Source organism: Acipenser ruthenus, chromosome 6 (genome assembly GCF_902713425.1).
Source record: "Acipenser ruthenus chromosome 6, fAciRut3.2 maternal haplotype, whole genome shotgun sequence".
NCBI lineage: Eukaryota > Metazoa > Chordata > Actinopteri > Acipenseriformes > Acipenseridae > Acipenser > Acipenser ruthenus.
The window spans coordinates 51,884,649-51,907,531 of record NC_081194.1 but is presented as its reverse complement, the minus strand read 5'-3'; the positions used below and the strand labels follow the sequence as shown (position 1 = coordinate 51,907,531).

At 35.4% G+C, this 22,883-nt stretch overlaps 1 protein-coding gene across 2 annotated transcripts in view; it reads right to left on the bottom strand.

The window, feature by feature from the left end:
- Nucleotides 1-17,483, bottom strand: part of LOC117411580 (B-cell lymphoma/leukemia 11A-like) — a 46,553-nt gene extending 29,070 nt beyond the window's left edge. Inside the window, exons 1-2 of one of the 2 annotated variants that reach the window (XM_034019231.3) lie at nucleotides 17,121-17,483; nucleotides 12,233-12,562 (exon numbers count right to left, since the gene is read on the bottom strand). In XM_034019231.3, coding sequence (XP_033875122.3) covers nucleotides 12,233-12,562; nucleotides 17,121-17,175 — 385 coding nt within the window. In that variant the 5' untranslated portion in view covers nucleotides 17,176-17,483. Of the gene's footprint in view, nucleotides 1-12,232; nucleotides 12,563-16,743; nucleotides 17,041-17,120 lie in introns of those variants that run through there. The other variant, XM_059025486.1, reaches the window with a different exon arrangement.
- Nucleotides 17,484-22,883: the final 5,400 nt, after the last annotated feature.

Genomic DNA, 22,883 nt, shown 5'->3' with positions numbered 1-22,883 from the left:
GGGAATGTCCAAAAATATATAGTTAGTTAAGAGATTGTTACCACTGACAGCTCAAACAGGTCATAATTCCACAGGCACTTTTCCAAAGTAGGACAGCCTGCAGTACGCATTTGAAAACCCCAGAAGATAGCCATTGGGGTCAGGTTTCAATTTTAAATCCGATCTCTACTGGGCTACATTTATTTATCTATTATTTTGCTTATTAATTTCACACTGTATGCAGGGTCAGCCTGTTAAGTATAAAAAGGAATGAAAAAGTGAAACATTTAACAAACTGCAAAGAAGAAATGATAAACTGAAAATCCCAGTACCCCCATATCAGCCTTCAATAACCATCCTTCAGTGTGAGATCGTGAAAATTATTCTGTCATTACCCATTGCAGGTTATAAGTTCATATATCAGACAAATTTGGCCCCGTCTGACAGCTTCGGACTAAAACAGCGAGCTGTTTAAAAAGAGTTTCTGCCCACAGGCTGTGAGTGCAGGTGAATAGTAACAAGGACACTTGACGTGTCCACTAAACAATGTATTTTTTGTTGCTTTACACAACCCTAATCAGTTCCTGCTGTCCTACCATGTTTCTGCTATACCATATGTAGATTACTTGCTGTCTATTTATAAGGAAACGTCCACAATTTATGAAAAGCCTCTCCCAGTACAATTTGCCTTACAGAACACCAAACCCACTTTTTTTGTTCCTTGTCCGGGGCCCTCGGGTTACTGGCACTATCACAACTCTTTTTTTTTTTTCTTTCTTTCAAAAGCCAAGCCAGAAGATATGATAGAGCCTGCCTGCGAGGGCAACAGACCAGTCTGAACTGGTTTGGAGATAAAAATTGAGCCGTGTCGTTTTTAGCCTTTAGTCAAAAAGACCTGGGAGCATTTGATGTACTGTACAGTCAGCAGGTGAAAAAAAAATTGAAAAGGCTTCACTGTGCTCAAGCTATGACACTCTCTAATCAAAAGTCTGGACCTCAGCCAAGTTTATCTGTTAATGGACAGCCACCATCAGGCCCCACCCCTCCTCCAACAGCCCCAACTCCCCCCTCGTCACCCCTGTCACCCCCCACCTCCCCTTCCCCTTCCCCTTGTCTGCTCTGTTCTTCCACATCTCTCAAGCTTCTAAAAACTAGAAATAGATTATTCCTGTGCCTTTCCCTTTCTATTCAAGATAAACAAAGTGCTTCAAGTTCAGGGCACACCCTGGGACCCTTGACAAAGCAATCTATCATTCTGTCTGCTAAACCAGTCTGGCCGCACTGAGGCTAAAGACACTAATGGTTCCAATGTACAATTTTCTCTTTGTGCTGTTGCCTTAGCGCTGCTAACCCCTTTCTTTGCCACCTTCTCAGAAGCAGATGTGCTTGACCGCTCTGCCTAAGCCCCTCCTGGTCGAGACAAGCTCTTGGAATGGCAAGCTCAGAAAGCTAAAGCAGAGGCCCTGTGGGTTCTACAAACACTTACGTGTTGAAACACATTTCGCTGGATTCTTTCAGGGAGAATGAAATGCGTCTGACTTTAAACACAGAAAACACTGGATCCACCCTTCAGGGTTACTTATGTTTTAGATTTTAAAAACTATATATATATATATATATATATATATATATATATATATAAAAATCACACAGACTATTGCGCATTTTACACACTATTTAAAATAGAAAAGAAACCATTCAGTACATGTAGGCCAACTGTATGTTTGTATTTCGCGCAATAATAATAAACTAAATCACACAGTATCCTTATGAAAGAAAATAACATGGATATTGTTGATGTTTATTGCAGCAATTGGAATAAAATCCCCCTTCACTGGCATGAAAAAAACAGTTACTAACTGCAAGCGTTTCAGTCTCTCTCATCTTCTGAAAGGAATACAAAGATAAAAAGCATTTCTTAAATAGCTCAACCATTTATTTTTCGAAAACAAAACCCTTAAACTCAGTTTACATAAATGCCAAGCACACAATACTTTAAGTCAGCTCTGACAGCACTAAGCATGCCAGTTTTATTTATTTTTTATTTTCTTTGGCTATTGTGCCAGTATTTACCTCACAGCATCATGCATTTTAGACTGCGCTTTTATTCAATGCTTTAACTTAGAGAAACTATTTCCTGTGTTTTGAACTTAAATCAATCTTGTTCTAAAACTAAAGTTGCTGAACCTACTCAACACCATCCAATAACCCAGCCTCTCAAAGAGATTTATTTATAGAAACACTGTATACATACTAAAAATGTCCCATTTGTATCACACTTTTCTAAAACAAAACAGACATAAATCAGAATGCAGGCTTTAATTTCATTTACATAGTGTTGTCAAGAATGCAATTTAAGTTGTTGTTACAAAAAAAATAGCAGCAACAACTTAGGGACTACATGTATTCTTGGCTACTAAAAAAACATTTTCTTATGCACTTTTATACAGCTCAGTTTCTTTCCTTTATTAAAAGACTAGTACTGTATGAAATTGCTCATAAGTATGACTTCCAACAAATCAGGCCACAGTTATACTGTACCACAAAAAACCTGCGGTGCATACAGATATAATCGGACAGCTCTTTGCAGTGTTTCTACCTCTAATTCCTTTACATTGATTCAGAAGTCTTTTGCTTCCGAGGGGAGCAGGTTGTGAGGTTCAACGAATCACGAGAGCCAGCTAATCAAGTGCTAACAAAGAACATCTCTCAAACTCCAAGCAGAGTGCTCCACTGGCACACAGTATGGAATAATATAGCTATCATTCTGAGTTTTCACTAACCGTTCATTATAAAAACACAAATCGAGAATCAACGGGCATTTACTGTTTCTTTATCCATTTTCAAACGATAAATTATCAATTAGATTTCAACATATCTTCCTAAAGCAATTACATCAAGAAAATGATAGCGCGTGTGGAATCAATTATGCATGCACTTGGCCAGAAACCAAAGGCCATGAAGTCAGAGAGGGCAGGATCGTTCGACACATACAAATAAAAAGACCCTGGATCTCACAGATGGACCCCACCAGTTCACCTTACTGCCTAAAAAGTTCATAGACTTAATAATTTATTTGTGCTCTAGATACTGTTTCCCAGCTGAATATTAACAACTTTGAAGTGTGCCTAAACCCTGGGTATGACTTTGAGACAAGTGGCAAGTGGGTCCCTTGGAGGTGGGCTTTCACTCTCACTCTCTGTCTCCTAACATTTCTAATACAGAGCATTTTTCAACACAACTTCTTTTTCAGTCATTAAGAATTCCTTTTCATCAAAATGTGGGTTTCAGCATTCCCTTCAAGCACTTTGCAGATGCTGGTGTACATGAAAACACACACATACACACAGCACTGGAAATTACCCTTGTGGAAACTACAGCATGCATTCCATTGGAAACCTACATTGTTAATTTTCTGAATTTTTACAGTTTTGTAACATAAATATTGCCCACCAGCAGAACTTAGTGGACAGTACAGTGGGGGTGTATTTTCTATGACGGTTTAAAAACATAGTATTAAAAAGTATATAACAAGGAAACAGTTTGTTTCCACAATGCCATCAAACATCAGTTCTATACCAACACAAAATGAAACATTTATTGATTAAATTGTTTTTGGAAGTGAGGGTAAAGAACAGCACAGGCAAAACTGGATTCTTAACATTCGGACATGCCTTTTCATTTATACATATTCAAGAAGCAAACGTTTAAGCATTTATTAATATGAGTCAAAACTCCTCCAAGGCTAATGCAACAAACATTTAGGATATTTTAAATAATATTTTAGCAAAAATGTCAGGGGCTTTATGCCTGCTGTGTTGTACAGTATTTAATCAAAAATGTATTTAATCTTTGGAATTCAATTTTCTGATTTCTCAAGTTGCTCAAAGGTACTTGGAAGCAAATTCATCCGTTTGCTTATCTTTTAACTTGTCTTGTCTTTTGACTACTGTATCCTTGGGAGCACAGTCACCAAGGCAGCTACAGAGCTAATGCAGAAAGCATGATCAAAAGTGATTAACAACAGCTTCATATGCAAATTGCATTAATGAAGGAGTGCAAAGTCATCATGTAAATTAAATATGTCAAATCTCTTGGTGAACTTTCAATCTTGAGACGTAAAAATGCTGCTTTAATTTACATCATCAATTTTCCGAGCTCTGAAATACAGAAATCTAAGCGATACAAACAATTTTCACCTCCCCCCCTCCCCCTCCCCTTTCAGCAGCCTGATAGGCTGGCCTGATGTGTGCCGAAAGCACATGTTAATAGGCCAATCAAAAATGCAAAACAATTGGCAATTACTGCGAGGACCTAATGGTCATTAGAATTTACAACTAGGTAATGAACTAAAGTCTGCCCACACCATGCATATTCATAAAGCAATTTAGTCTTTGAAGATTAAAGAAGTGCTTAAAATTCAAATGAGCTTCAGCAAATTATCAGTAAGATTCAGTCAGGAAGTGCTGGCTTTTTTTGTGAGATTTCTTTAAGTTTGTTAATGCGAAAATGTTAGAGCTCTCCATCTCCCTTCATGATAAACACAAGGCCTGGGGTTTTACTAAGGGGGCCGTAAGAACAGAAGGCAGAGACGGAATTATTGGTACAATAATTAATGCTTTACACAGCTGAGCCATTTCAAGCCTGTTTATTACAGCAAATGCAGGGTTCTTTGTCAGGTTGTTTTCAGTATATAAACAGTGTTGCAAATACACAGCTTTTGACATTGAAAACTAACAAAACTGGAAATATGTACACTTTTTACAAGAATGTTAATATTGTAGAACATCAATGGCTGCAGAAGCAGAATTATTTGTGTTTTAAACAAGGGATAATTAATAGTTTCAAAAGTGCATTCCCAGTAGTTCAGTTTACAGAGGAGGAAAAGGTACAAGGGAAAGGTGCTTACACCTAAATCTATAGCAGAGTTATCTATTGTCTTAAGAAATATATACATTTTAAAACAGACATTATGCCAGAGAAAGAAGGTATACATTACATTTGGGTGTGAAACACAGTAGTGTAATATAATCCAATTTAATGTTAAATAAGCCACTCATTTTCTTGTCTAAGAGGCTAATCTTATGTTTTATTACTCATAACCTGAATCTATTTTAGCTGCAGCTGTATAAGAACATTTTATTCCACAAGCTCCTAAAAATAAAGCAATTAACTTATTGCCAGGCTGCAGCAAGCAGCTGTGATAGACTACAGAGTGTAGAAGTCTTGATCCCTCGACCTCCGGCCAACACAAAAGAGGAAGCTCTGGCACATTGTGTGCTGACAGTGGTTGAATTATTATTTTTTTATATACAAGGATTTTTTTTATCGCTAAAAACAAGTGTGCATCTACACTGACTTGTTAAGCAAGTCAGTTGTGTGGAGATTTTTTTTTTTTTATGTTTTTAAAACCCCTAGTCATAAAGCTCCAAGATCAGACAGGAACGACAGACTCAAATGTTTTAATACAAAAGAGAGAAGTCGTCTGCAATTTTCTAAAGATTTAAGTATACTTCTATTGGATTGCAGTGTTTTTAGACTAACCATTTTATTAAAAAAGAAAAAACATGTTTTTTGTTATATTTTTTTTATAAAAAATATAAATCTTAATTACTTTCTTGAAATCATTTAAATAGGTTGTTAAATAGATTATTATGCAAATTCAATAAATCAGATTATGTAACGTAAGCCACATAACAAACCGTTTCTTTCTGACAAAAGTTTGTTTCATTTTGAGACCTATTATCTAGAATATCTATGCAAACATGTTTGTATTTATTTGCTAAACATCCTATTGTCTGAGAATAATAGCATTTTGCATACTGAACATTTCACGGTCATCAATCTTTTCCTTAACATTCCGTTTAATTTTCACCCTGATGCCAAGTTCATTCTGTCCCACAACATGCAACTAGATTTACTCTCGGTGACAGCAAGTATGTTCACAAGCAGCTTAGGCTTAGGCTATTTATCCCAAATAGGTTATCATTTGCAGGTTGTTTGAACATAGAACCAGCTACAGCAAAGATCTGGTTGCTTGGTAACATTTTGCACACCCTGTTACATATTTTAAATAATATTTAAAATACTAAATTTAACATACTTAAAGAACCTTCCATTCTTGAACACAAAGCTGGTTTCTGTATATTGCAAAACCACAACCGATGTTTAAATAGAAACAACATGTGATATAATCTATGTTCACTTAAAATGTTAATGTCAACTGTCACTTAAAAAAACAGGTCTAAACAACTATACAAATAGATCCAGTATTCCAATTCCATTTCAAATGACAAAAATATAAATACATGAAAATTACAATCCTATAATGCCATATCATCTTTGCATTGCATTTTACCAGCTTATTTCAGCAATTTAAATTAATAATAATAACTTTGAATATTATGTGCATCCCCTTTCCCCATTGTGAATCATTCACTAAAGCTGGCTTCTTTGAGAAGACTCGAGTTGGCAGATGTCTTGTTTTGAAGGATGTATTATTTTGTTTCTTAAATGCTCTCTGACCTGCTTTGTTAAACTAACTGCTTAAAACTAATTGCTACTTCCACACACCATTGCTACAGTAATGCAGAATGGCAATACAAAGTATAATATGCTAAAAACACATAATAGCCTAATACTTTATATATTGGGTGTTCTAAAATTGTAATATAAAACCAGGTTTCCTCACTGCAATATAAAACCAATGAGCAAATCAAATAAAAATAAATAAATAAAAAATAAAAAAATGAAACAGTGGAAACTTAATGAGATTTCAGTTTCAAAATAGAACATTTGTGAGGAAGAGAGATGTTCATTAGACAGCGGATATTTTTACACATTTGCCAATTAAAAAATATTGCAACTTTGAGCACTAAGTGAGCTCCCGTATTTATGTGACCTGCTGGAAGAAATTAACATAGTGTGCCAGCCTCCAATCAACACATATATTTTCCCCCCCGTTTAGAAAATAAAAAAGAGGCTTTAGAAGTTGCAGTGGTGCTTGGGATTGTGCTGCACATGTGTGAAATGAGTATCATATGCTCCTGACAAAAATCATTCATACGGCTGAATGTCAAGTTCCTGTGTACAGCTTTATTATAGTGCAGTGGGAAGAAAACATGAATATTCCCAACATTATGTTTGACAGGACATTTACATGCACCCATCTGAGCTCACACCTGAGGGCCAGTCCGAGGAGCAGTAGCAAATGAAGACACAAAATCCATGCTAGCTGGGCCGATCACATCCCGCCCCTCGCCTCAGACCTTCTCTGTGCCAAGGTATCTTTGGCACCAGAGATTGAGGGATGTCCTGAGGCAATGATGCCAAGTTCCAAAACCCTTTCATGTTTACTAGCTTCTGAGCAAGCCACTGGAAAATACAAAGCTCGTATTTACTCCTCGTATTTGTCCTGTTTAGAAAATACCAAGCTGTAATCTTCAGGGATTTATGAATAAGCTTTGTAGCAGATAAACATTTTTCTAGACATGTTTTATAAAACAGCTGACATTATTTGAAAGCTGCTCTGTGACAGGCCAGCGTTTGACCAGTACATAAATCGTCATGTTCAAATATGTGAATACACTAAAAAAAAAAAAAAAAAGTGATTCTCATAATGCTAAATGCTATCAAATATCTTGTCTAAATAGAGGTACATATTGGTTCCCTTTAGTGATACCACATGTTTGATCGCATTACACAAAGGCAGGATTATTTTATCAAAATATGCTTTATTAATTTTAAAGTGGTTATCGAGACCCGGAATCAAAACTAATTAACAATAGGGAATATCACTCTGATTTGTAATAAAAGCTTAAAGGGAATGCACATAATTAAAGAGTGGGGTTCCTTAAAATTGCAATAAAAGTATCAGCTTTCTAGGATGAAAACAGTTTTAAAAAATGTATAACCTATTGAATAACCGGTTATTTCTACAGGTTTACGTATCAAAATAAAAATAAGAGAGACAAAGAAATAATCTGGCAGTTATTTTGATTAAAAAAAAAAAACCTTTATCCAAGGTTGTGTGGTGATAATCATGAAGAGTATGGATGGTCAGGACTCCTTGTTTTAATAAAAGAGTATTGTGAGAGGCTAAACGGAAGCCACCCAACGGTCCAGGCTTCTGGTAAGGAGGTGGCACGGTGCCAGGCAATGGCCGGCTAAGTGCTAAATGCTTTTGTTTCAGAAAGAAAGATTCCACTGAATGCAGGTGTCTAATACAATCTTTTTTTCAAATGCACTTTTAATGGATAGACTAATTGTCCCAAAATTACTGTAGGGACAAAAAGCACCACACGTTTAGAAATAGTCGCTCTTATGCAAAACATACCTTTCCATTAGAGTTTTCTAAAAAAAAAAATATTCCTAAAAAACACTACTTTAAAAAACAAAGAAAAAAAAAGAATAATCCTGAAGCAATACTGTAGGTAGAGATGGTCAATTTCTGTCAACATAGAACCCAAGACATGCTTTTATTTGCAAACAGAATTGTGTGAAATCCTTTGGCACGTGCTTTTCTGTATTGCTCACATAAAAGACTACAACGGTTTATTAGTGTTGTTGTGGGAAAAAAAAATGTAAAAAGAGAAAGAAAAAAAAGCTACCGATCAGCATACAGTATATGCTACAGTAAAAAAGTACAATTTATTTAATGTTTAAAACAATCCAGATCTTTTCCTCCCCTCTCCTAGATGGACCGAATACTCAAAACACAAAATTGAAATGAAAATGATCCTACAAGCAAATAGGAATAAATTTGCATTTTAAAAAAGCTCCCAACATTCTCACCCTAGCTTACCGTTATGACTGCTGCTGTCTGACAACAAAGGCAAGGAGAATATTGAAATAACTTAAATGTACTGGTCATGCAGCAAACCTTCTAAAAACAACATCTCCATGGAGGACATGGCCAAACACTAATTATTTATCTGGGTGTGTCTCCCCAGATCTGGAATAATCAAGCTGAAATACAAGCAACACAATTGAGAGTTGGGGGTAAACATGTGGCTTTATAAGTGAGTAAATGTCCTGTGAAAGACTGCCTTGACAAATCTGCAATGTTATGAACCTCTTCCTCTTCCCCTCCCCGCCACCATTATAATACAATATCACACACAACCATTCTGCTGTAATGAGGCTCAAACAGTCAGCGTGAATGATAAAATAGGCTCTGGTGCCGACCATACCTGATGCATATTGAAAAAAGCTTGCTTTGTCCAACTCAGGCAAGATATACTATTAATTTGTGGTCAAATGTCTGGCGTTTCTGCAATAGCTTTGGCTTAACATCATACATGATTTCACTTAAACTAAAAATCTTAAAAGAAAAAAAGAAAAGAAAAAAAAACACATTAACACATAAACCAGAATGAAACCATGTTTCTCCATACGGAAATACTTTGAAGAGGTTTAATTCTGCACTTTTATTGCATACCCCAAGTGTGAAAAATGCTAGATGACTCAGAGGCATTACTTTGCCAAGAGTGCCACAGTACTTTACTTTCTTTACAGTGGAGCTATACTGTACACCTTGCATATTTCACTGACATACTGAATAGTAAAAATATAAAATTATTGCACGATTAAGGAAGCATTATTTTGTAACCATTTTCACTAAAATAAAAAAAAAATTATAATAAAAAACAAATTTAAATATATATATATATATATATATATATATATATATATATATATATATATATATATATATATTAGATATAGTGCTGTATGCCTGGGTCGATCACTGGGCACATTGAAAGCTAATACAAGTCTTTTTTTCTTTTGAATACATGCAGCTGCTATTTAATCTAATTTTGGAATAAACACATTATGTCCAACCACAGAATTTGCAGCCATCAACATTAAAATGTATTCAAAGGATCTATATAACAGTTATAGGGATACAATACAGTACCTACAATGGGCTATAGACTGGCACGTCTTGTAGCAGGACAGAGTCTGTGTTACCGCTGTATGTCCTATTTGGGAACATTGCAAAATGTGTGCTTTTCATTCTTGCTTGACAGGTACTGTGTTGTGTCTTTTAAACAGAGCTGCTCAATATGTAAATAGGATGTTACATCACCCAAGTGGTACTCCATATTTGGCGATTTAGCATAGCTTTGTATCTCTGAAGGCTGCAAGGCCCATCCACCAAGCTTCCAACAGAACATGGAAATGGTCACTGTATTATCATACCAGTAAAATACAAAGTTACTAGCTGCAGAACTGTAAATTTAAGATTACTACAGCATCTCTGAATCGCAATGCTGTTATAAAATACTACACAGGGGAAAACGTTTAAAAAGCTTTTTTTTTTTTTTTTTTTAAATAAACACTACCTGGCTTGTATCACATGTAATAAACTCTACACATTTTAACTAAACAGTTGCAAGTTTATTTTGAAATAAATGGGCCATACAATGTCTTTCAAACAGTATTCCATCACAATATTAGCCAGTTACATATTTAAAATATCGATGAATTAACAGATTAAACTACTGCTGTCTCATTATAAAAACAAGCAGCTACGCCCCTATCATGGTTTTTATTCAGACCGCAAGAAAGGGTTAACAAACCACTCAATCCGAAACTGCACCCACACCTGGTAAAATACAAGCTAACTGAATTAAAACAGGGCATCCGGGCAATTTTTTTCACTAAATTTGTGTGAGGGAAGCTGGATTACAGCTTACTTTATAAGCGGTTACATTTTCTACACAATGCACTCTTCTCATATCAGCCATGTGCTTTCCTTAAGTGTGTTCAGATGTCTTTAAAAAAAGTTGTATAAAAAAAGGCTAACTTTTCAAGAAACTTAATATGGTAGCAAAATCTTTAAATAAAAAGAAAGCATACATAGAATGCAGATACTTGGTTGGGATGTCTGTATTTGCATGTTTGCAGGAAACATGCCTTTTTATCCATGCATCACATACAATAGTGCCAATGAGAAAATTAGTAATTAAATGTTTTAGTCAGTGTCTTTGGGTTATAAATATATTTATTTGAAGTATTAAGTATGTTTCATTAAAATGTTGCAACACTGGTTAATACAATGTGCACACACAAATCTAAATGCGTGCATGGTTAAAAAAAAAAAAAAAAATAGTACAGAGAATTTTAGATTCATCACTTATGCAAAACCGATAACCGTAAACATACACGTGCACTTTAGGCAGCCCTACAAAAAATTTAAAAAAATAAAAGTTTCCTCTCTTGTTTCAAGTTTGAGGCCCAAAGCCTGCTTTAGCTGCTGGCTATAACCACTGTAGCAAACAAACAAAAAACACTGTAATAACTAATAATTGGTGTTGCTACAACATCTGTTAAATAAATGCATTTTTGACTACTCTTAAAAACAGTATGTATTTTTTATAGGAAAGTGAAAATCTGTGGTGGACATTTATAGGGATGAGACGCAGTTCTGTAAACCACAAAGAAATCAAGATACATCTGTTAAAACCACATCAGAGAGTACAGAGAGGCATTTATCATTTGGCTGAGGAGGCTGGCTCAAGTGAATGGCCTTTCCTGTCAAACCAACGTTTTGAAATTTCCAACATGCCCTTAAACTTTTTTGGATAAGCATGACTTTGCGCTTCAGCAAAACTGCTCTCTCTACTCTGGCCTGGTCAGTCGAAAATGGCAACTTAAAGTCAAGGTCAGCCATGTCACTTTGCCATGGGGCTGTGTTTAATTACAGTGCAAACGCTGTCATACAATATGGATCCAAGGCTATCTGTAGCACACTTAACTGTTTCAATTCATCTGAAGGGGAAGAGTGGTTTCAATAATTTGGAAGTACAAACAAAAAATTGAAAACATGCGACAAGCATGACGGCAAAATAAAAACGTATATTATATATATATATATATATATATATATATATATATATATATATATATATATATATATTCATTCATAAATCACAATACCAAGCACAGGAGTCCCACTTCAGAAGTGTTACAAACAGCCACCCCTTTTCTTTTCATGGTATACAATAAAAAGTCTGTTTCCATTTATAATAAGCACTGAACAAACATTACAAAAAAATATTGTTGCACAGCCCATTCTGCTGCACATCTTTTGCACCACACTAAGCCATTTGTAACACTTCCAAGAGCCAGGAACCTCCCCATAAGTTACAGAAACATAAACAAAACAAAAAGATAAAATACAGCATGCAGACATGAACTCTGCTTCATGCGTACGCAGCACTCATGTTTCGGTTTCTTTTTTATTTACCTGCTATGTTTTCCTGTTTTGGGCAAATTCCTCTTAAGGATGTTGACAAGCAATCATCATCCTCTGGCGTGACCTGGATGCCAACCTCTACAGGATTGGATGCTTTTTTCAGCTCACTTTGTGAGGGTGAAGGTGGCTTATCCACAGCTTTGTCCATGCAGAGACTGCCATTGCATTGCTTCCTTTTGTGCTCAATAAAAATAAGAATATCCCCCAAAGGGAAGTTCATCTGACACTGGCCACAAGTTAGAAGGTCGTGGTCCCCTTCTGGAGCTCTCAGTCTCCCCTGTTCTGGCTCATCATCTGTAAGAATGGCTTGCAGAGGTTCGGCTATAGCAGGACGAAGAGAAAAAAAAGAGAGAGAAAAAAGGAACATTAAAGCAAGAACGATGCAGTGCCAAGAGTTTCTGTTTTCTCCCTCAATGTATGATGCTGTTTAAGTTAAAAATAGATCTGGCGTCTGACATTTTCTATCTTTCAAATCAGTGTTAAGATAAATGTTTACTTTTTGTGTTTAATGTATTTGAAAAGCCCAACAATTGCTATTAATGTGCAACAAGATTTACAGTAACCTACACAGGACTCATGATGCACAACATTTTGCTGTAAGGAGAGTTTAAATAGGCCAGGACTGTTTTGCTTTGATAAAGAAAATATTCTTTTACAGGCAGAAATCAATTTTAAGCTACAGCAAAAGCATCCAATACATCTGTGCTCGGTAGGCTGTTATTAAAAATAGAAGTTAGTATAATTTAATGTAACTATAATAAGCTTCCTCGGTTATGCATCAGCAGGCAACATGCATTTTACATAGACTTGATTCAAATAAAGAGAACGGACCTATATATATAATTTATACAGCAAAGAAAGAAGTGAACTTTTGCCTCAAACAGCACGCCCTAAAAAGCATTATTTTCCAAATCATAGGCAGACAATCATTGTACAAGACATATGAATTGTAGCAGGAAACAGATTTGCAGGGATAAAACCGTATACATCAGATGTGTACTGAAATAAATTGCTTTCAACTTTCTTCTTTAAAATCGTTCTTTTTTTAAGTCCACTCTTTGTAGTCTTAAAAGGCAAACAATCAAATGTGCCCACCACATGTTTGTGCTGGAGACCACTATCTTATACAAAAAATAAGTGGTGTGTATTCACTTTTAGCACAATTTCATGTTTTGCAGTTTAATTTTGCCTTGATGAATGCCTTTAAAATCTATTTCTGAATGGACTGTTATTATTATTATTATTATTATTATTATTATTATTATTATTATTACTATTATTCTCTCTTAAAAAATAAAATATCTTGGATTTGTGTTTAACCCTTCACATTTCTTATTTTAACCATAGATTAAACTAGTTTCACTGCTAATAAATGCTGTAAGGGTAAGGTAGCTTTTTAGAGGATGCAGAGGTGAAAATATTACTAGAGCTTTTAAATGGTTAAGCAGCATGACCTTCTTTACTAAGCTGCCAATTTCACATTTTAATGAACCTAAAGCCACTGAGAATCAAAAAATAGATTTTAATTTGACTTCAGAAGATTGGAACAGATTTTGTTAAAGTGCTGGGATCTTGTGAACTCAGGTTAAACTTATTTCATCCCTACCTAGACCACATATTGAGGGGCAGATTTGGAGTAGCTCCCAGTTGTGCTGTGAGAAATATCATTTGAAAGAGCAATACCAAGCTACATCTGCGCTGCAACTAGGACAACTGAGATAACGTGATAATTTCTTGCCTCTGGTACTACCCTTAATTTTATGTCAGGTCGCCAACTGGAACATGAGAGTTATACAACACTCTATACAACACTCCAGTGCATTTCCATGAAACAACAATACTGCCTAAATTCACATAAAGGGGCTCTGGCTGGGCTGCCTATTTATATATATATATATATATATATATATATATATATATATATATATATATATATATATATATATATAATATATATATTATATATATATATATATATATATTATATATATATATTATATATATATATATATATATTATATATATATATATATATATATATATATATATATATATATATATATATATTAAAATAAATCAAATAAAAGTACCCCTAATTCGTTGACTAAAGGAAGCTGCCTTAAGTCTAAGTTCTCCTGTAAGGAATGGAATGGCCTTTAGTTGATGGGGGGAACTTCAAAACGTACTGTATTTTTAAAAGAAAAATGAAGTCATCCATAGATCACTTAGTGCTCACTCTAATCTCCTAGAATAAATTATTTGTTTTAAATTGCAGAGGATATTTACAGGTAACACCAAATGAAAATAGAAACAGAAACTACCATGTGAAGGCTTTATTTCCCCGTGATCTTACTGAAATCTTCCATTTAATACTAATTGTATTCTCACATTCCACCGTGTTTCTTACAATTTATTTTTCGTTTCTGTAGAAACCCCTATTTGAAAAAAAAGCATTACAGTTCCTTTCCTTACAATAGTTGCTACTATCTCACATGTACGTCAAGTGAATCGAATGATACAGTGTAAGGTTATTAATTAGAAAACTAAAATGTATCTATGACTGTTGTACATTTATTAACTTTAAAATATATTAGTGTAATCGATTTAAGAAATGCATTCCATTAGTTAGAATAGGGTCTGTGTTAAAAAAAATAATAATAATAATAATAAAGGTCTCGAAGCTGTTAAGTACTTGCTTGAGTCGTTTTGCAGAAAAATGAACACACATTTTTTGGACTTTAGGAAGATCTAGATTGAGCACACTGGACACGTGGATCAAAAGGAAACTACGCCAGATAAGGAAAAAATGCCTTTTTACAGTTTATGCACTCGAAAATTCAATTGTTTTAGAACAGTACTCGTTCCACCGATTACCTCTGAATTGTTAAACTAAGATTCTTCATTTTAAGCATCTTATGCACAACCAAAAAACTTTTCAACTAATCAAATTATTAAACAACGTGACAGAAAAAGATGTTTCAATTTTGTTTTTTGTTTTTTTAAGAAAGTGAAAGTCAAGAAATACAAACCAATAAACACCATGCAAATTATAATAAAAGGCAAACCATCTGTTGCATAAAAGGTGTTATTAAAATTATATATATATATATATATATATATACAAACCGGAGAGAAGAAATTGTTTATTCAGTGAGTCGCCGTCTATCTTGACAATTGGTGTCAATTATTTTTACTTAAATACTGGGGGGGGGGGGGGGGGGGGGGGGAAGACACTGCAAAAAAAGACTTAAAACCCCGTATTATGAGTTTCCTTTTACTCCAAACATATCGTCAAGATATGTAGATTGAGGTGGTGTTGAAATTGGTCAGGTTCAAGTTGATGTCCAGTTTCTGATCTTCTTCTGCCTCCTAGCGACGAAACCATCAGAGAAACAAATAGAACTTGAAATGTTTGTTGCTCCTTCAGAAAGTATTGTATCTCGAGCTGGGTAACGCCGTACGGACAGTTTTAAAGAATTAATGTATCGAAGTATAAAAAAGAGAATAGATTCGTTTTAAAAACGTATATATTTTACATGGATTTTATTAAATTCCACAGTGTAGTTTTAATGGACCCACAAAAAACGATTCATGTTGTGATAAAATTAGCAACAACCAACCTTATGCGCATTATTATTTATCCTGGTCCTTGTCAAAAAAAAAAAAAAAAAAAAGTAGGTATAGCCTACATTTTCAAGTCATCGTATTTCATTTTTATTTCCTAAGAAAATCAAAAACTCGAAACTAATAATGCTGTCATTTAAAATCAGCAACAAAGCCACCGATTTAAGTCATTTTCTGACTCAACCTACTGACGCAGAACATAACACAATCGAAAACCGTCAGTTATTTTTAATTTTAAAAATGTTATCTATCAATTGCACAAATCCAATTAGAAACAGCAGCGTTCCTCTCTAGCACTCAGCAAACCAACCCCCCACACACATTTGTCAACATGTCCTTACCTTCAGGATATTCTGTTTGTTTAAAATATATTAAGCTTATATATATATATATATATATATATATATATATATATATATATATATATATATATATATATATATATATATAATCATTGAAATGAAGAGCAAACTCGGTTCCTGTTTTTGTTTTCGAAAGCACGTCCTCTAAAACTACAAAACACTACAAGAGCAATCTTCCTCTAGTTTCCTAAATAAAGCTTTTCATGTACAAATGTATCCGTTTTACTGCGATCTACGCAGGTATTCGGAAGAGATGTAGGTGACAATTATTCTTTTTTCCCCGTTTCGACGTTGTTGGCAGCAGGTTCCGCACACGCGGTGCTTGTAAACATTCAGACACGAGATTTTTCCCAATCAAAATCCAGTTCCACTTTTTTGAAATTCTTCCAAAAAATAGTATGAGAGGAGGGAAATCCTCTCCAGTCAGTAAACAGTCAGTTTTTACAAGGGCTTACACTAGAAATTAAGAAAGTAGTACAATAAAGCATGCATACCTAAGCACGATCACCTACCTACCATATGCCCTTTAGTGGCTAAAGCGCACTGGGGGCATGCAAAAGACACCGCTTATTCTCGTTAGGTTTATCTGACTGTAAAGTATTCCGGTTTCAAAAAGCTGAATGCAAAAAATGAAAACTTTTTTTCTGCTCAAGTTTTATGGTCATCACATCGTAAAAGGTTATTTTTGACTGCAAAAGAAATCTCGCAAGGCATTTTCTTAAGTCCACATGACCACGATCCTCGCTGTCCAATGACCAGTACTATCACCTTCACCAAGTTTTTTTGCTCCTGGTCGCCGTTTACTTATTTACAGTAAAAATGTTAAGACCGTGGCTGGAAAAAGTGAAGAAAATGTGTAAATTGTATTTATATTTTATTTTTTTTTTACTTACGCGAAAAATCCCGTTTGCTTAAGTGCTGGGGTTTGCCTTGCTTGCGGCGAGACATGGTGGTTGGTGGTGGCTTTGAGCTCGGTTCACATCGGGAGAGCCGGGTTAGAAAGGAGACTCCAGAGAAAATATCTTCATCAATGCCTTTGACATCCAAAATAAATTAGAAATAATACAAAGATGGCGCAGGGAAGATGGATTGTGGGATAGCCGTCATGGCTTTTTTGAAAAGAGAGAGAGAGAGATGAAAAAATGGCAAAAGCCCCCCTGAGCTGCAAGTTCAAGTGCGGACGTGACGTCCCTACGAACTTGAACGTCAGGAGATGGATGGACACAGACATACAAAACATGGGCAGGGCAAAGACAGAGAGGAGGCGGAGGGAATGGAAATAACAAAACCAATGGACACTCATTAGGGGCTGGACATGAAAAATAGACCCGAAGAAGCCAATGGACAGAGGGATCAGGGGGGCTGGGCAAGAGGCACAAGGAGGGGGGGGGGGGGGGGGGGGGGACTGTGTAATGAAAGCCATGGGCATTGATCGGGGGCTGGACGTGAAAAAATAGACCAAGAGAAGCCAATGGACAAAGCATTAGGGGGCTGGACATGTGGTACAGAAGAAAAAAATAAGCAGTAGCAGTGGACATTGAGCAGGGACCTGGGCATGGAACATACTGAAAACAAGCTCGTGGTCAGAAAACAACACTCACTAAATTAAAGCAAAAACTGGTGCAATCAAACAAAACGTAGCAATGTGCAAAATAAAGAAGTGAGGCGATTGCATGCGCAGGGCAGAAAGGTCCCGCAGCAGGACAAGTGAGAAGGCAAAATAAAAATACATGTAGTGAAGTATGCATTTAAATAATGCAATAAGAAGGGACCGGGTAATGGCAAGAGAAAACTAAACGAGTAACACCGGGTCAAAGAAGTGCAGGGGTAATGTAAGAACAGGCTGGAAGAAAGTAGCAAGCTGGGCAAGGGCTAGAGAGGCAGCGACAGGTCGACAAATGAGTTTAAAGATGTATTGCGATTGTGAAACCAAAAAGGACAGCTGAGGATTTAAGAGACACCAGCAAAAAAAAAAAAAAAACCCTACAAAAATAAAACCACTAAAATAATGACACCTTCTAGTAAAACAGACAAATATGCAAACCCGGTAATATGAACTGAGTGGGGGTTGGAGAAATAACCATGCAAAGTAGTAAAAAGTAATAAGACTAGTGGCTACATAAGTGAATCACAAGAGCGAAATGTAATGAAAACGTGAGCCAGACGCGGTATCTGGGAAGGGAATACAAGGGGAGAAAATCAATAGGAATATAGAGAAAGGATCTGGAGGAAGGTGAGCACCGAGGATAAATCTGAGCAGTGAGTGGAAATGTTTTCCAAGCAGACCAGGTTAGTTTACGAAAGGGAAGCATCGATACGTGATTATAAAGGGGAAGTAAACGTGTGTGAATAATGAACATATTTAAATATACCGACTATCGCTAAATAGAGTGGTAAAATAGTAATATGTGCATATCAAAAACCTAGAAATTACAATACAATACTGTAGATCAAAATCTGTATAGCCGGTTGGTTTGGGGGAAATGTTTTGCAGTCGATACACCTCGTATTTGGATTAGTGCGACTTTAAAGTCTAATGCGAAAGCAAGGCTGAAACATATTTGTGATAATAATGTATTTCAAATAAGCGACGGTCCCTCTACTCAGAAAGAAGCTGTCTGTAATAAATAAACAGGGGTATCTTCACTTTTTTTCATGGTCGCTCAGAAAATCTGCTGCTTGAATTCGAAATCAGATCTGCTCAGAAAGGGTATCTGTGTTCCATGTTACCATGCATGTAATGTCTTGCAGCTGGTTCGACCGTATTAGAATCCAGAATCCAACGATTCTATCTTAAATACAACATTTGATATGGACTTTTGATGGACCAGGATATATCGTAATTATTGTCTGATTTGTAAATAATCGAAAAAGTGGGTCTCCATGTCTTTAAAACTTACTTCTGTGTTACATTTTAACTTTCAGGTGCGAGAAAGCTCAGACTCATATACTGGGAAAAAATACGCTTTTACAGGATCGTCCGATATAATTTGTTGTATGTAGACTACTCCTATAGCTGACAGATATTTTTAAGTCAGATGACCTGTCTACAATATTGGTTGGGTTTCATGGAATAGAAGTTTGCGTTATGACTGCGAGAAACGGTTTTTATTACAAGTATAGGACCGAAAATTGTAAATGTCCAGAATTATATTTTTTGTAAAGTGCAAAAATGTTTATTTACGCGTCCCACCTGCGCTGTTTGGGCTGACTTCTTGCAAAGTCCACGGTGTAAAAATCATGAAAAACCAAAAAGAAAGTAAAATTGATGTTCCCTAATTAGCATGCCAGCAAAGTTGACTTATGCCCTTCAACGTGAGAACTGTTCATCTAAACTATTAATTGTTTAACACAAATACTAATATATAATGAACAAGAAACTATGGGAAAAAGGTTTGTAAACATGAAAAACTGCAACAGTTACCTAAAGCATTGTATTATATTATATTCATATACTAAGGACCAAGGAAGAGGCTTATACAGAAGTGGTCTTTAAAAAATATAGAAATGTACCCTTTGGGTGTTGATGATAACATATATAGATACAATACTATTTTTCAACTGACTTTATTAGGCTCAGGGTTACATTTTATAAAACATTTATAGACAATGGTAAGTTGATGACATACATAATTCACTACAACAAAGAAACCTAATACTTCCAACATTGCTTTATTCTGTGGTTGAATTGAATCTACTGCTACACGTGTACATTCATTTATTACAGCGTTACCCTTGAAATAACAAATCAGGTTTTACTTATGAACTGTGTGCGTTACACAAGATAAGTGGGTGACATGTGCATTTATGGATTTTATAATCCTGGTGTGAGATCTACAGTTTAAGCTTCTGATATTAAGCGATTTGTGAAAATATACAACCAACAAAGTAAGGCATTGTGTAAAACAGTTTCTGCTCCATTTTCCTTTTTTTCCCCAAAAACTATAGTACGACGTGCGCTTGGCGTAACCTGGTGATGTATACCTTATTAATATAGGAACTCAAACACGCACAGGTATAGGAATATTCTTTTGGCTTGCAATGTGTACCCCCTGATTCCAGTACGTGTGTTTTATTACTCTGCCACTGATTTATGTAATAATATCGTTTGAACTATAAAGTCTGTGTGATGTATTCAAATGTACTCTGGGGTGTAAATAATGGAAGGACAGCATATAACCTTCTCAGTAGTTTTCAGTATGAATTTCGAGCAGTGTGTCCCCCAGTAATAACCTTTTAGAAAATAGACTGCGCTCTTATTTTATGGTGTAAAGTGTTTTGTTTTTTTGTTTTTTTTTAGCTTAGGGGCTCTGGACGTGAACGTGGTCAACAAACAGCACATAAAAGCGATCTCATTATAATCAATTTTGATGTTAACAGAAAAGGGCTTTAAGCTTCTCAGACACTGGTAAAGTAACAAAAGGGTTAACGGCTCATATTTACACTGGCTACACAAAGCATAAGAGAAAACGTGACATCTCGAGTTGAGTTGAATACCATCGTAGCCTACTTGCCCATTTTAACTGTTGCCTGTTTTCTTATCGTTTTATTTATTTACCGGAATTTATTTATTTACCGGTATCTATTTATTTATTTATCTATTTTACTTTTAAGTAGCTTCTGTGTTAATTTTATTTAAGGAACAGACAAGGCAGCAGTAAATCATATTCCAACAAATGTACTGACAGTAATGTACTGCAAGCCTGATTTTGAAGTTAGTTAGGTAGCCCATTGGTGGAAGGTCATTACATTTTCTGGAGTGATGATATCACGTTCCTAAATCCAAAGTCGCCTCTGCAAAAAAAAAAAAAAAAAAAAAAAAAAAACCTCATCGAACAAAATAGATAATAATTGTGGAAATCAATATGAATGAGTAAGCTTCTTGTTATATATTTGATCGTTCTCTTTATTAAAGTGTGGGGAAATGGAAATAGAGCAAAACAAAATAAGTCATGAACAAACAGTATCTCACCCCAACCACTCAGACTATTGAATGAAAGGGCTGTTGGGTCTTATCTGTATCTGTGAGCTGACTACCAACCTGCTCAGCCTGTATTTCACACAGTTCAACCTGCACCATGTCCAATTCAAAAGCATGTTTGGTTTTTTTTTTTACTTATCACTGATACGTTGTGGCATTGATTATTTTGTGTGGCATTAAGGTTCAATGTGTTCTTTGTTTGGAGAAGAAGAAGAAGAAGAAGAAGAAGAAGAAGAAGAAGAAGAAGAAGAAGAAGAAGAAGAAGAAGAAGAAGAAGAAGAAGACGAACAACAAGAACAAGAACAAGAACAAGAACAAGAACAAGAAGAAATAGTGATACGGTAGTAATCATATCCATTATGTTTATGGACGCTATTTGCCTCTAATGTTTAGTAATCGCCACACAGAATATACAAATACACAGCATGTGGCAAAGTCATATTTCTGATTTATATACCTGGAAATAACATTTATTAACTTCAAGTTTTTTTTCATGGCTTTTTCGCCAAATGATAGTTCTAGCAGCACTGGGGCAAAATGGACTCACATTATTAGTGTTTCTTAAAAAAAAAAAAAAAAAAAAAAAAAAGACTTTGCATTTCAGATAAGCACCAAATGACAATCATGTGAGGTTAAAAACTATTTTACTAGAAAACAGTCAAAGAGCTCCACAATTCGTTTGTTAATCAGAGCTGTACAAGAGCACTTAACTTACTGTACTATCCAATCAACATCATAGGTTTTATTTCAATCACAAATTGCAAAGCTTTTTCGGGATCACGTGTGTGATTTCTTTCTGTACCCTAATAACAATTTTAGCATTCAGATGAGGCGATTTCATTCTGTGACTGCCTTTTGTATTAGATCTGATTGTGAGAAGCCCCAGTGGGTACCTCTAAGGCAGAGATCTATCTGTGAGGCTGCAGCCGATTGAATAGTAGGCTGAGCGCTAACCTTGACCTTTCCCTAGACCCCGCTCCATCTGGTGGCAGCCTGTTTTTTTCTACTCCTTCTTCCTTCACAGTCAACATTGATCAAGGCAGAATCGAGCGGCTCGGCACCTCCAGGGGCAAGACAGACCCATGTGGACAGCAAATTTCAATATATGTAAATGATCGAGCGACTGATGCGATCATAAATCAACCTCTTATATAGGCTACTGCCTAGTTATGTGCATTAAAGTGCAGAACAATATTTCAAAATACATTTAATAAAGCGCTATTTCTCGTTTGTTTGCAATTATATATTATCTATCTATCTATCTATCTATCTATCTATCTATCTATCTATCTATCTATCTATCTATCTATCTATCTATCTATCTATCTATCTATATATAATTGAAGTTAATAATTGTTATTTCCAGGTATATAAATCAGAAATATAACTTTGCCACATGCGGTGTATTTGTATATTCTGTGCGGCGATTACTAAACATTAGAGGCAAATAGCGTCCATAAACATACTTTGTTTTATTTAATTGTTTTTCCATTTTCCTAATAAAGCAGGTTGCCCAAATCACCCTGTCTGGCATTAGCATACCTTTAGACATAATAGGCAATGAAAATGATACAAGGATTTTATATATTTTCTGTTTCAAATTATTATCTGTCATGTGCCATCTATTTATAATCTATCTACCTAGACTATGCCACAATGGCCTGTTGAAGTAGTT